The sequence below is a fragment of the Sphaeramia orbicularis genome, chromosome 4, assembly GCF_902148855.1.
Source record: "Sphaeramia orbicularis chromosome 4, fSphaOr1.1, whole genome shotgun sequence".
Taxonomy (NCBI): domain Eukaryota; kingdom Metazoa; phylum Chordata; class Actinopteri; order Kurtiformes; family Apogonidae; genus Sphaeramia; species Sphaeramia orbicularis.
Window position 1 is genome coordinate 34,577,610 of NC_043960.1, and position 12,036 is coordinate 34,589,645.

Here is a 12,036-nt window from a genome sequence, read left to right on the forward strand (position 1 = left end):
TGAATTTAAGAGTATTTTTACTGAACTGCATTGCGTTGTTGAGTCTTTATTATTGTTATTATTTTATTATTCAACGTTTATTTAACCAAGTTGTCCCTTGAGATCAAGACCTGTTTTTCGAGGGAGACCTGGCCAAGGCGATGTACATTACAATAAAAGGAATATCAGAAACATCTAACATGACATTCAATAAGAAACAAGCAAATAATAAAACCTGCTAAATGAAACAATCACTTTTTCCAATTCAGCTTTAAAATGACACAGTGAGACTAGATTATTCAGGTGTAAGGGGTTCCGTAAATGATTTGAAGAACAACGGAGCAAAATAAGCAAAGGCTTATTTATTTATTTAGCCATTTTAGCTCTTGCAAATAAAGAAATATTTCATCATGTGATTAAATTATCTCTTAGACCTGCAGTGACCTCTAATGAAACCCAAGCCTTGTATAAATGAAGCCTCTTCAGTCCTTATGTCTCGCTATGCATTTTTCCTTTAATTTGTCAGTGTGTATGTTGAAATGTAGGCCATCTGTCTCACAGACTAAATTAGGTCAACTGATATTTTAATCAATTCATTATGAACCCTTATATTTCCAAATATGGGGATGTAACATTGAATGACCTTAAACGGTTTCGCGTATTCGTCTGTCTCGTCGTACATTCATAACCATCCATGACCCACATAACCATCACCAGGTTGAGCAGCGCCATCGTCGGGTTTCGCGTCAGTCTCCTCATCTTGTCCAAATGGGAGGAGCGCAGCGCGGTGCGGTGCACAGAGCGCAGGCACCGCCGAGTGTCAGAGGCCGCAACGCAGAGCTCTGCAGATGAAGCATGGCAGGCGACAGCGAGACAAAGCCAGGTGACCAAGCCGAAAATGAGGGCAATGATCGGCAGCCTTTTCTCATTGGTGTTGCCGGAGGAACAGCCAGCGGCAAGGTTGGCATTTCTAGAACTGTATTTCTCTGTATTTATTTGGGATTTGTTGCATCCAGGATCAGTGAGAAACGACATAAAGAAAATAATATTATGAAGGAAAATTGTGGATGACACGCCGCACTTTAATTCAGAAATGTGCTGATATTTGTCTTTCTCTTGGATGAATTACAATGACTGTGCCTTTTACAGTAACTAGCCTATATCTAATGATGTTGTCCGGTGGCATGTCAGGACAAGTGCCCTACATTGTCACAACACATGTGATGAATAGTTGTTTTTTTTTTTTTGTTTTGTTTTGTTTTGTTTTGTTTTTTTACTTTATTTTTGGGGAAATCATATTTAACATTGGAAGACCCCCATGTATTCGGTGATTTTGCTGATAGAGTCGAATGATTTTTCAATTAAATGGAATTTAAACGGTTGCCAGAGTGAGAGAGGTGGGATATCAGTCAGTTAGCATCTGCTGTGCAGTATATATAAGCTCATGAAAATAATAAGACCAGACACAAAATACAGTCGCCCCAGAGACTGCAATAAATGTATAAATCTGGTATAACCAAGGAGAGTCTGATTATTTTATTTATGTTTCAGTAAATGTGTGCCCACGTCCTTACAAATATCAATAGGCTGGAATATTTAGTTATGGTCATGACTGATTTTGGGTGATCTGCTGATCTGAAATATTTTACTATCAGGTGTTCCATTTTCTTAAGCATCTGAGTTTTTGTGTATGTCCATGACCTTAGTTTGGACTTAACTGGTTCCCTGGCACCAATAACATCTTCTTTACCATTGTGATAAACCATCTGAGGTTAAATCTGCATTATTGCTCTGTGATCTGAATCCAAAACTTAATTCCAGTCTAGATTTTAATGCTTATTAATAATTGATGTTTTATTTATTGCTTTAATTAGACAGAAATGTTATGTGTCAGAATAAGCTGTCTGCCTTTAGGTTACATTGTGTGATTCTTGGGACACTATGACATCAGGAAATTGAAAAATAGTTAAAATAATAAAGCAGCCAACCCTTCTACACTTTGATAGTAGTTATACAACAGCAGGGTGATTTTACAGCACAAAAGTTGTGGTTTTGTTGACAGTTAGTTGTCAGTGGGTTTGACTTCCTGGTATTATGCTTCACTTTCCCAAAGGAGTAACTGATCATCGAGCCACCTGTCTGTCACTTCAATGAAGAGTAAACTGTAGTCTTAACACAGACTGTCAGTTAAATCAGATTTTCACCTCTTAATGTTTTTTTTTATTAGATTAAGATATGTTTCTAGGTTCAAAACATGAGTAATCTAGTGAAAGTGCAATGATAGTGTATGTTTTGGTTTCAGTTGTACATAGCATGTTCTGAAAATACACGGATGTGGTAAATCAGAAAACACTGCTATTGTATCCATTATAGTGTCATGCATTTTGTTCTTTTGTGTTGTTAGTCATCGGTTTGCAGTAAGATCATGGAGCTGCTGGGTCAGAACGAAATCGACCACCATCAGCGGCAAGTGGCCATCCTCAGCCAGGACAGCTTCTACAAAGTCCTGACTACTGAGCAGAAGGCCAAGGCACTCAAGGGCCAGTTCAACTTTGACCACCCAGGTGTGTGAGCAGTCCTCTGTATTCACCTCCTCACTAAAAGTACATATTGCATCATGTATCATCTGGAGGCAGGACGGGCTTGCTGAAGACAGCTGCATGTCTCTGTGCTGAGAGGACACAGCATTATTTATACAGAAAATAATCCCATAAACTAATCCGTATTTTATTCACTCTCTGGGTGTGACATTTTCTTGGCCATTGTGTGGAAATAATTCATGGAGAAATGATGCTAACAGCATTGTCATCTTCTTACAGATGCATTTGACAACGACCTCATAATCTCAACACTGTGGGACATTAAGGAGGGCAAAACAGTACAGATACCTGTTTACGACTTTGTTACCCATTCCAGGTGAAGTCATCTCTGAAAGCTTCATAGATTAAACACTAAAACACATTCTAGGACATATGAACACTTTCTGCATGTACCATAAAAGGAGTCTCTGATGCATCCTAATTTAACACAGACATGACAAAATGGACATAATAGCCCGTGTAGTAGATTATAGTATATTTATTGTGAAAATCAAAGGCTGTCTGAGTGATGGGATGAACATTTTTGATAAAATGAACTATGTTTTTACAAGAATTGGCATCTTTAGAGCAAACAATATTTGCGATATTGTAAATGGCATAACTTTAAAACAGCGTATGACTTTCATCACAAATTTTTTTTCAAATTTGTATAACCCAAGTGGTAGCCTAATTATCATTAATCCATTAGTCTTTCTGTGCTTATGCACCTGAATCACTTCCCTCACAGTGAACAACTTTGAAGATGACTCCATCATAAACACAGTCCGCTTGTTTACATAACAAACCGAAACATCACTCAGGCCTTTTCTTAAATTTTGTCGTAAAGTGCATTGTGGGAATGGGAATTCCATGCAGCAGCAATTTCACTGTCTCTTTGTGAGTGCTGAACCCAAATGTTGCCTTTACCTCCATCCACCGACTATACTCATTCTTTAATACAATCCTGGTGGACTGTGTACTTTCACGTTGTAGTGATCTGGCTTGTTTTCTTACTAAATCTGTGAGAAACTGCTTTCGATTGTTCACCATCTTTGTTGCTGCTGCGGCTGCGGGGAATTCACATTCCCACACTGCACTTCACAACAAAATTTCTGAAAAGGCCTGAGTGACGTTTCGCTTTGTTATGTAAACAAGTAGACTGTGTTTATGATGGAGTCATCATTGAAGTTGTTCACCATGAGGGAAGTGATTCAGGTGCGTAAGCACAGAAAGACTAATGGATTAGTGATAATTAGGCTATCACTCGGGTTTTACACATTTGAAAAAAAATTTGTGATGTTTTTTTTTTTTTTTTCTCAATGTCCCCTAACAGGCTCCGTAGCTTTAAGCATGTAAAGTTATAACATTTTGTGTTTCTTTTTGTGCTCTCACATTGCTCTGAAAGAATTAACAATTAAATAAATAAGTATTGTTGTTTTTAAATAATTTACTATTGCTGTAGATAATTTAAAATACTCTTACTTTATATATATGAAAATACATTAATTGAAAAAATATAAATGAATCCGTGAGTCCTTGTTCAGCAGTTAGCTACTTTAAGATAATCTTAGCTAACTTAATTTTGATATTTTTTGCTATTATTAAAATAATTTGAAGTCAATTTGCTAACTTTAACATTGTGCTATATGTGTCTGCATTACACTTGCATGTGTGCATTTATTATTAACTATACTAATATTATACCAATAACTATAGCAGTATTTGTACATTTAATGTGTTTTAGGAAGGAGGAGACAGTGACGGTGTACCCTGCTGATGTGGTGCTGTTTGAGGGCATCCTGATGTTCTATTCTCAGCAGATCCGAGACCTTTTCCAAATGAAGTTGTTTGTGGATACAGACGCAGACACACGGCTATCCCGCAGAGGTGAGTCACGCAAGTCCAAAAGGACACATCCTTCATTTCCGAACCTCTGGGCAAAAGTCTAATAGTCATCCTCATTCACTTATTTCCCCAATTTCATTTTCAGTGCTGCGTGATATCAGCGAACGTGGTCGAGATCTGGAAAGCGTTCTAGCACAATACATTACTTTTGTGAAGCCTGCGTTTGAGGAGTTCTGTCTACCAGTGAGTATAAAAAGCAAATATTACTTCAGATTGTGTCACCGAACTTGTTCTCATGGTCAAAACACTTTATTTGTGCTATACAGACGAAGAAATATGCTGATGTGATCATACCAAGAGGAGCTGATAACCTTGGTACGTGTGCTTTTGTTACATGGGAAAACCTTTAAGTACGCCACAACAGAGATGACATCAAGGCAACTGAAACCAAATGTTTCAGAGCCTAGTCTCCTGTGTTATCGTGAAGGACACAGCTGTGTTTATTGTTGACCTCTGAGCTGGGAGTTGTGCTCTCCAAACTGCTGATGGAGGACAAAACAGCTTTGTCCGTGATTTGGGAAAGAACTAAAAAAACATCCAAAATAAACTAGAGGGGAAACATACTATATACCTTAATGCATGACTTCTACTCTGATTACACAACCTCTTTTTTCCCTCTTATTACAGTTGCCATAAACCTCATAGTGCAACACATCCAGGATATACTAAACGGGGGTTTAACCAAACGGCTGACTGGGTGGTTTAACGGTTATGGAGCAACAAAGAAGCCCAACATGGAGTCGAGCAGTCGGCCTCACTGAACCCACCACCCCCTGGAAGACCAGGAGGTCCACCGTATAACCCTCATGCACCGCATCATAGCTAACAAGGCAGAAGCAATGCCAGGAAATCAGGCCTCATTTTGATACTTGTTTTGGACTGAGTGAATTTACAACAAGGAGGGAAAACCATTCCTACACAGCGGAGTCAATGTAGGCACATACAGTGAAGTATTTGTTTTGGTTTTTTTGTATCTTGTATGTGGTTTGTTGAAACTGACAAAGGGCAAGAGATTAAGGGCCTTCCCTGGAATTTAATTTATAACTGCTGCTTGCCTTTATCACAACACTGGGATTGAAGCAAAAGATGCAGTTTCAGTGTCTAAAAAGATTTACAACCACTTGAAAGCCTTTAACTATCCAATAAATGCAGTGTAGCAACATGCTATGTAATGGCAGGGCCTTACTCAATAAGGTTCAACTTGTGACCTGACTAACACCTTTATCAATGCAATGCAACGTTTTTTCAAGCTCTATATGAAGTATATTTTGACATAAGTTTTGAAAAGATGTAATGTGGGTTGTGATTTCTGGTATAGTGCATTTGTGTCTTGGCACCAATTGCTTTGTCTGTGTGAATCTAAATTAGTTAATAATTAATTGAAACAACCAGCTCCCACCTCAGATCATTGATGTGTGACATCGCCAAAGAAAATGTTCTGTACTGTCCTTAATATACTGTAATTTAATCAAGATGATGTGTGACCTGGTAAGATACAGAAGAAATCATTATGCTGTTATGGAGTTACCACAAGTATTATTTTTCCTCTGATTCGCTGAAACTTGAAATCCTCAGATGCACATGTATGCAAGTTTCATTTAAAAGAATTGAACCACAACAAATTCTGTTACTAAATGCATTGAGCTGAAAGATGTCATAAAGTACACAATACCTGACATAAATGTGCTCTGTAAATGTCTTTATGCAGTTCCTGTAGACATCGTTTTGTTACTATAAAGTTCTCAGGTACTCTCCTGGTTTGCTTGACTCAACACGTTACTTCCACAGTCTTGCATTTACTGACGTAAAAAAAAAAAATACACCTCATCATGACCTACTGTCACTGTGGTTTGGTTCAGGTTGATATGGGTTGTGTTGTTTACTTGTGTTATATGGTCATGTATTTGTTCTTTTATCAGTAAAATTGCAATGTTGAATTTCAATGACAAAAAAAAATGTGGGTATTTTAATGGCTAACAGAGCCTTTCTACAACAGGATGCCACAATATTACATTCTTAATTAACAATAATTTGGATTATTTTTGCCCTTTAGTCTTGTTTCAGTTTGGCTAGTATCATGTCACTCAAGTAAAACACATAAGGGAATCGGAATAAATGTTCCTCCACCATACTGTTACAGATAATCAAAACAGTAAACATGACAAAAACACACACACACACACATATATATACGAGGGCTGTTCAATAAGTTCATGGCCTCACCCAGAAATACTGGTTGTTATAATACAGGATGTTACATTCTTTCGTGATGGGATAGTGATGCTTGAACATCGATGGACCAAGTGCATTGCTGTAAATGGAGATTATGTTGAAAAATAAAATATAAATTATCAGTCTGTGTTGTTCTGTTCTGGGTGAGGCCATGAACTTATTGAACGGCCCTCGTATATATATATATATATATATATATATATATATATATATATATATATATATACACACACACACACACACATTGTTGTTTGTTTTTTTTTAAATCACAGTATAATTCATACACGAAGAAAACTGCTCACTGCAAGGAGCACTTAAAAATAACATTTATTTTAAAATCATTTAGATTTTTTTTATGCTTAACTGGAGGCAGGACTCTTAAGTTACAGTCAGATTTCTGTATATAAACGTAAGTCATTAAGTTAATTTCTTATTAACTAGCTGTGAGGTGTAATATAATGAAAATATTGTACAAGACAGGTCACTCTTGTGGAAAACAAGACCACACAACTTGAGCCCTCTAACATGTAATAACCAAAGCAGAAATAACACATCGCTTTCCATCCACAGTCCATTAGTGAATTTGATAAAGTAAATCTGATCACAAGTTTATCATAAGGCAATGACATACTGTAAATATACAGTATAAAAGACATTTGTCTCAGAAATGCATGTGCCCTTTTTTATTGCATATCTGTATTTTTCCCCATTAGGGCAGAACACCATAACTGTCCCATCCAGTGTGAAGAAAAACATTCACCATGTCTCTGTCTTAATCCAATCTGCAGCTGGATATCTCAAATAGGCACTACTGTAAATGTGTAAATGTTGGCATGACATCCATAGAAACACCTTCATATTACACTGACTGATGAGGAATTTTGACCAAAGAGGCCTCGATACAGTTCACTCCGGGCCTCGTCGCTCACTGTACTGTGGTCAATAGGAGCCATAAAATTTACCAGTTTACTGTGGACGTGGAATCTGACTTTCCGCCCCTTGCTGGCCTTCGTATCTACCTTCTTCTTGATCTTGCTACGCAATTTCTGGATGGCAAGCCACTGTCTGCCCATAGCCACCTGGTCATTGGGATCTGCTGCACTTGTTTTGCGCTCAATTAGCTCTCTGAGTAACTGGTGATAGAAATCATCATCATCAAATATATCTTCATCCAGATCCTTTAGGTGTGTGTTTGCCTTCAACTGCTGTTCTGCTACCTCACCCTCTGTGGTTTCTGAGGTCTGAGCAGAGGCTTCTTTTTTCCCCAGGACTCGGTATTCTGAACGGCGGGTCTGGGTACGCCGCACAAGCCTCTCTTTATCCATGAGCACCTGCTCCACCTGGGTTAATATGTTCCTCTCAAATGCACCAAAGTCCTTGCTGCTCTTACCCATGGTCAGCCTGGTTTTATCATGCCACTTCTGCAGAGTGCCACTGCAGTACGGCTGGAAGGCAGCAAAGCGTTTAGCCATGAAGTCTGGATACTCTGCCATCTCCAGTTTTCGTTTAGGTGGTCCAGCTTCACGCACTGGCTCCTGTTCATCCTCATCCTCACTGTTTATCTCCTCATCCTCACTCTGCGCTCCTGTTGCTCCCATGCAGACAGTCCTTGTGTCTGTGTTTTGATAAAGCAGCTGATCATGTATCTCCAGTAAGGATCGTTGGAGAGCCTTTAAAGCTTTGTGACTGTTTTTCAGTGCTCCTGCGAAATCTGCATCCCCTCTCCTCTTGAACTCTGGGAAAGTCTGGGGCTGTGGCAGCTGATTGGCTGTCACCAAAGCTTTCTGGATTTTGATTCTTCCCTCAAGCAACTGGTCCCACAAGGCCAGCTGGTTCTTCACAGCCTTTCCTTTCTCCACTTCCTCATTTACTTTGTCTTGAGAGAATGTGTGGATGGTTCCCTCATCTTCTCCATCTTCCATTTCATCATTGTCATCATCATCATCATCATCATCCTCATCATCATCATCTTCAGAGCCTTCATCTTCACCGCTCTTTCCACTGTCATCACCACTGTCATCGTCTTCTTCACTGACTCCCAAGTCGTCCATCCCCTCAGTGAGCTTACGGAAGTCCACCTTCTGAGGAAATGTGATATCACCATCCATTGTCTGAGATTTGATTCTGCTTTTATTGTCAGCATCACTGTCCTCCAACTCCTCATTTAAGTCATTTTCTTCATCATCATCAACCTCTTCTTCAACAGATTCTTCCTCATAGTCAGCTTCTTCTTGCTTTCCCGCACTGCCCTCCTCCTCCTCCTCATCATCATCTTCTTCACCAAATCCCTCCATGTCCATCAGCAGTTGTTTACGAGAGACCGCCTTCCCCACATACCGTCTGTCCGTGTCTGAGAGCAGGGATGTGCTGTGCTTCCGCAGGGCACTGAGACCGACCTCATCTTCATCGTCGTCCTCACTGAATCTGTTGACGACTCTGGCTTTAGTCGCCTCGTCATCGTCGTCCTCTGGATCTGCGAATTTGGGCAAAGGATTTAACAAATCCTCAAGCTCCTGTGAAAAAGAGCCTGCCATAGCCAAACGTTTTTCACAACCACACGTGTGCGATCTAACTCAAGACCGTTCAGCAAAGTGGGGGATGATGACGTTTGTAAAAAGCGACGATTTTCGGACTTAAAAATTCCCCGAGTTTGGTTTGTCAGGCACGTAGACTGAGTATAAGCCCCAACGCTTTGCAATAATGGAAAGCCCCCTTCAGTGTCCTTTTCCAAACTGTAAAATACTGGCGAATGTTAAAATTCCATGTGGTTATATAAGCTATTTAAAATTGTGAAACACCACTATGCTCAGAGCACAACGTTTTGACCAACCTGAAAGATAAAGAACAGGGCGTGTTTTATTACCGGCAAGCATAGCGTTTTACGCATGCGCAAGTGGTAGCGAGGATTGGAGCGCCGTCAGTTAGCTTCGTTTTGTTCCGCTGCGTTTACCAGAAAAAACTACTTTCCTCGAAGCAGAAATGTCAACAAGTGACTTTTATTTGAGGTACTATGTTGGACACAAAGGCAAGTTTGGACATGAGTTCCTGGAATTTGAATTCAGACCTGATGGTAAGTGCAAGTTATGGGTAATTCGGTTGTGTTAGCTCTCTTGTGTGCTAAGTATCTGTTAGCCACCCGGTAGTCACTAGGCCGCATCCAGCACTAGTCAATTCACTAGCGCCAATCTGTACTTTTTTGTTTGTCGCTGTATAAAATCATGTAACATTTAGCTTTTACATCTTATACATTAAACGAATTACAAGCATTGTATATGCAGTACTCTATACCTACTGAATAAGCGTAATTCAGTTTATTCATATCCTATGTGTTCTGCATATATGACTAAAGTAGAATGATTGAGGGGTAAAGTATTTATTGCTAAATAAAACTTTAATCTAAGTCTTACATTTTTACAGGTAAATTGAGATATGCAAACAACAGCAACTACAAGAACGACGTGATGATCAGGAAAGAGGTACGTTTCTTTTATATATTTAATACTGTTAAAATCAATGCTCAGTGCTGTGTTGGGAGTTTGGATCCAGTGTTACGTACATTTCCAGTGTGTAAGTCTAAAGATTTGGATATGATTAGTGTTTTACTCACAATATATTTTGATTAAATATGTTGGATTTTGTTGCCACAGTACTGACATTATGAGAGACTTGGTGCCCATGCAGTTGTAATACACTAGAACACATTTAATCTTTGTCTCTGTTTGGGTAAGCACTAATATTAGATACAGTTAAATAACTGTTTTCACATTGTGTCTGATTAATATGCAGATCATATTCAAAGTATAAAGTTTAACCATGTTGATTGTTCCGCATACCAACCCAGGCTTACGTACACAAGAGTGTGATGGAAGAGCTGAAAAGGATCATCGACGACAGTGAGATCACCAAGGAAGATGATGCGCTGTGGCCTCCTCCTGATAGAGTTGGAAGACAGGTTTGTTGACTGACTCAGTCCTGCATTTTTGGCCTTTTCACCTTGTAAAGTAAGTTTGTTATTTGTAGAGGATTGTTCTGTTTGCAAAGGTTTACGTGCTACTGATGCTGTGGTTTATTTGTTCTTTTATATTTTGTGACCTGATTACACAAAAATTTTGATCTCTTAATATACCATATTTCTATTCTCCCAAATACCCAATAGAAGTACTGCATCTTAATGGCTAATATTTAGGATTATGCAGCATATATAATGAGTTAATGCAAACTTATTTGGCATGATGCTGATACAATATACATAACACGGGACAAAATTGCGAAAATTTGGGTTTTCCCAAGGTTGTTAATGTGTTTATATTACCCTGTCTTGTTACTACATACACATTCATTAAACATAACGTGCAATACACTTTAAATACCCCTCAGCCAAATAGTGTAAGATTCTGTTGAATTTTACTGCCCTGTAATTTAGATTAAATTGTCTTTGTGTAAAACTGATTACATATTTATTTTTTAAAGTATTCAGATATTGTAACTGCACGTGGCCATTTGACCTTGAAAAGTAGGTCAAGGTCACATATTTTCAATAGGCTTCTGCTCCATGCTAACATGCCTCCACAGTATAAATTTGGTGCAGATATCTCAATGCATTCTTCAGATAATGCAGTTACATTGTTGAGTGGATGGACAGACAGACAAAACAATTACAATACCCCTTCAGCCTGAAGTTGGTCTAGGGGTTAAAACTGTTGCTAAAAATGTTTACTCGTCAATGTCATGAATTCAACAGCATTGAGGCATACTACTTGTCAATGCGTGGTGAATATGAACTTTTTTCCTTAAGTAATCCACTGACACGCCACAGATGTCGGAGTAAACCTTTGAAGTCTACTTAAAATCCTCTACAATTATAAATTTCACCATTAATTAAGTCTCAAGTAATAATTTGTTGACCTTTACATTAACAGGAACTGGAGATCGTCATTGGAGACGAGCACATTTCATTCACAACTTCCAAGATTGGCTCTTTGATTGACGTGAACCAGTCAAAGTAAGTTGCATTTCAGCAGTTGGAACATTGGATTTATTTGTCACAGAAAGAAGACATTAACTTTATAAAATGTTTTACAGGGACCCTGAAGGCCTTCGAGTGTTCTACTACCTGGTTCAAGATCTGAAATGTCTCGTCTTCAGTCTCATTGGTCTACACTTCAAGATCAAGCCGATCTAAATGTGGATTTTGGTTTGAAAGTTTTTTTCCTTATGTTGTTGTCCTACCGCATTTGTACATTTGCTTTTGGTGGATTGTTTTTTATTTTAAATAAAAGTTTAAAAAAAAAAACTTCTGGTTTGTCAAAGATATTTACAAAATTTTGTATTTCATATCATT

At 38.5% G+C, this 12,036-nt stretch overlaps 3 protein-coding genes across 3 annotated transcripts; 2 read left to right on the forward strand and 1 right to left on the reverse strand.

Annotated features, from left to right (window-relative positions):
- The first annotated feature begins 770 nt into the window (after positions 1-770).
- uck2a (uridine-cytidine kinase 2a) lies at positions 771-6,406 on the forward strand. The gene is made up of 7 exons (XM_030131714.1): positions 771-939; positions 2,384-2,543; positions 2,799-2,895; positions 4,303-4,445; positions 4,549-4,646; positions 4,730-4,778; positions 5,091-6,406. Exons 1-7 carry the CDS (start codon positions 835-837, stop codon positions 5,222-5,224), a joined length of 786 nt encoding a protein of 261 aa, XP_029987574.1. The 5' UTR covers positions 771-834; the 3' UTR covers positions 5,225-6,406.
- Positions 6,407-7,004: 598 nt separating this feature from the next.
- Positions 7,005-9,352, reverse strand: aatf (apoptosis antagonizing transcription factor). Its single transcript, XM_030132262.1, has one exon. The coding sequence runs from the start codon at positions 9,227-9,229 to the stop codon at positions 7,550-7,552; it is 1,680 nt and encodes a 559-aa protein (XP_029988122.1). The 5' UTR covers positions 9,230-9,352; the 3' UTR covers positions 7,005-7,549.
- Positions 9,353-9,574: 222 nt separating this feature from the next.
- magoh (mago homolog, exon junction complex subunit) lies at positions 9,575-11,980 on the forward strand. The gene is made up of 5 exons (XM_030132263.1): positions 9,575-9,765; positions 10,113-10,171; positions 10,537-10,647; positions 11,615-11,697; positions 11,778-11,980. The coding sequence occupies exons 1-5, from the start codon at positions 9,675-9,677 to the stop codon at positions 11,875-11,877; spliced, it is 444 nt and encodes a 147-aa protein (XP_029988123.1). The 5' UTR covers positions 9,575-9,674; the 3' UTR covers positions 11,878-11,980.
- The last annotated feature ends 56 nt before the right edge of the window (positions 11,981-12,036 follow it).

Bases quoted from the DNA above. Each gene is read 5' to 3' on its own strand.
- uck2a (XM_030131714.1), top strand. From the start codon at position 835: ATGGCAGGCGACAGCGAGACAAAGCCAGGTGACCAAGCCGAAAATGAG. The intron at 940-2,383 runs GTTGGCATTTCT...TTGTGTTGTTAG, and splicing joins GAGGAACAGCCAGCGGCAAG to TCATCGGTTTGCAGTAAGAT. The intron at 4,446-4,548 runs GTGAGTCACGCA...TTTCATTTTCAG, and splicing joins CACACGGCTATCCCGCAGAG to TGCTGCGTGATATCAGCGAA.
- aatf (XM_030132262.1), bottom strand. From the start codon at position 9,229: ATGGCAGGCTCTTTTTCACAGGAGCTTGAGGATTTGTTAAATCCTTTG.
- magoh (XM_030132263.1), top strand. From the start codon at position 9,675: ATGTCAACAAGTGACTTTTATTTGAGGTACTATGTTGGACACAAAGGC. The intron at 9,766-10,112 runs GTAAGTGCAAGT...ACATTTTTACAG, and splicing joins ATTTGAATTCAGACCTGATG to GTAAATTGAGATATGCAAAC. The intron at 10,172-10,536 runs GTACGTTTCTTT...ATACCAACCCAG, and splicing joins ACGTGATGATCAGGAAAGAG to GCTTACGTACACAAGAGTGT.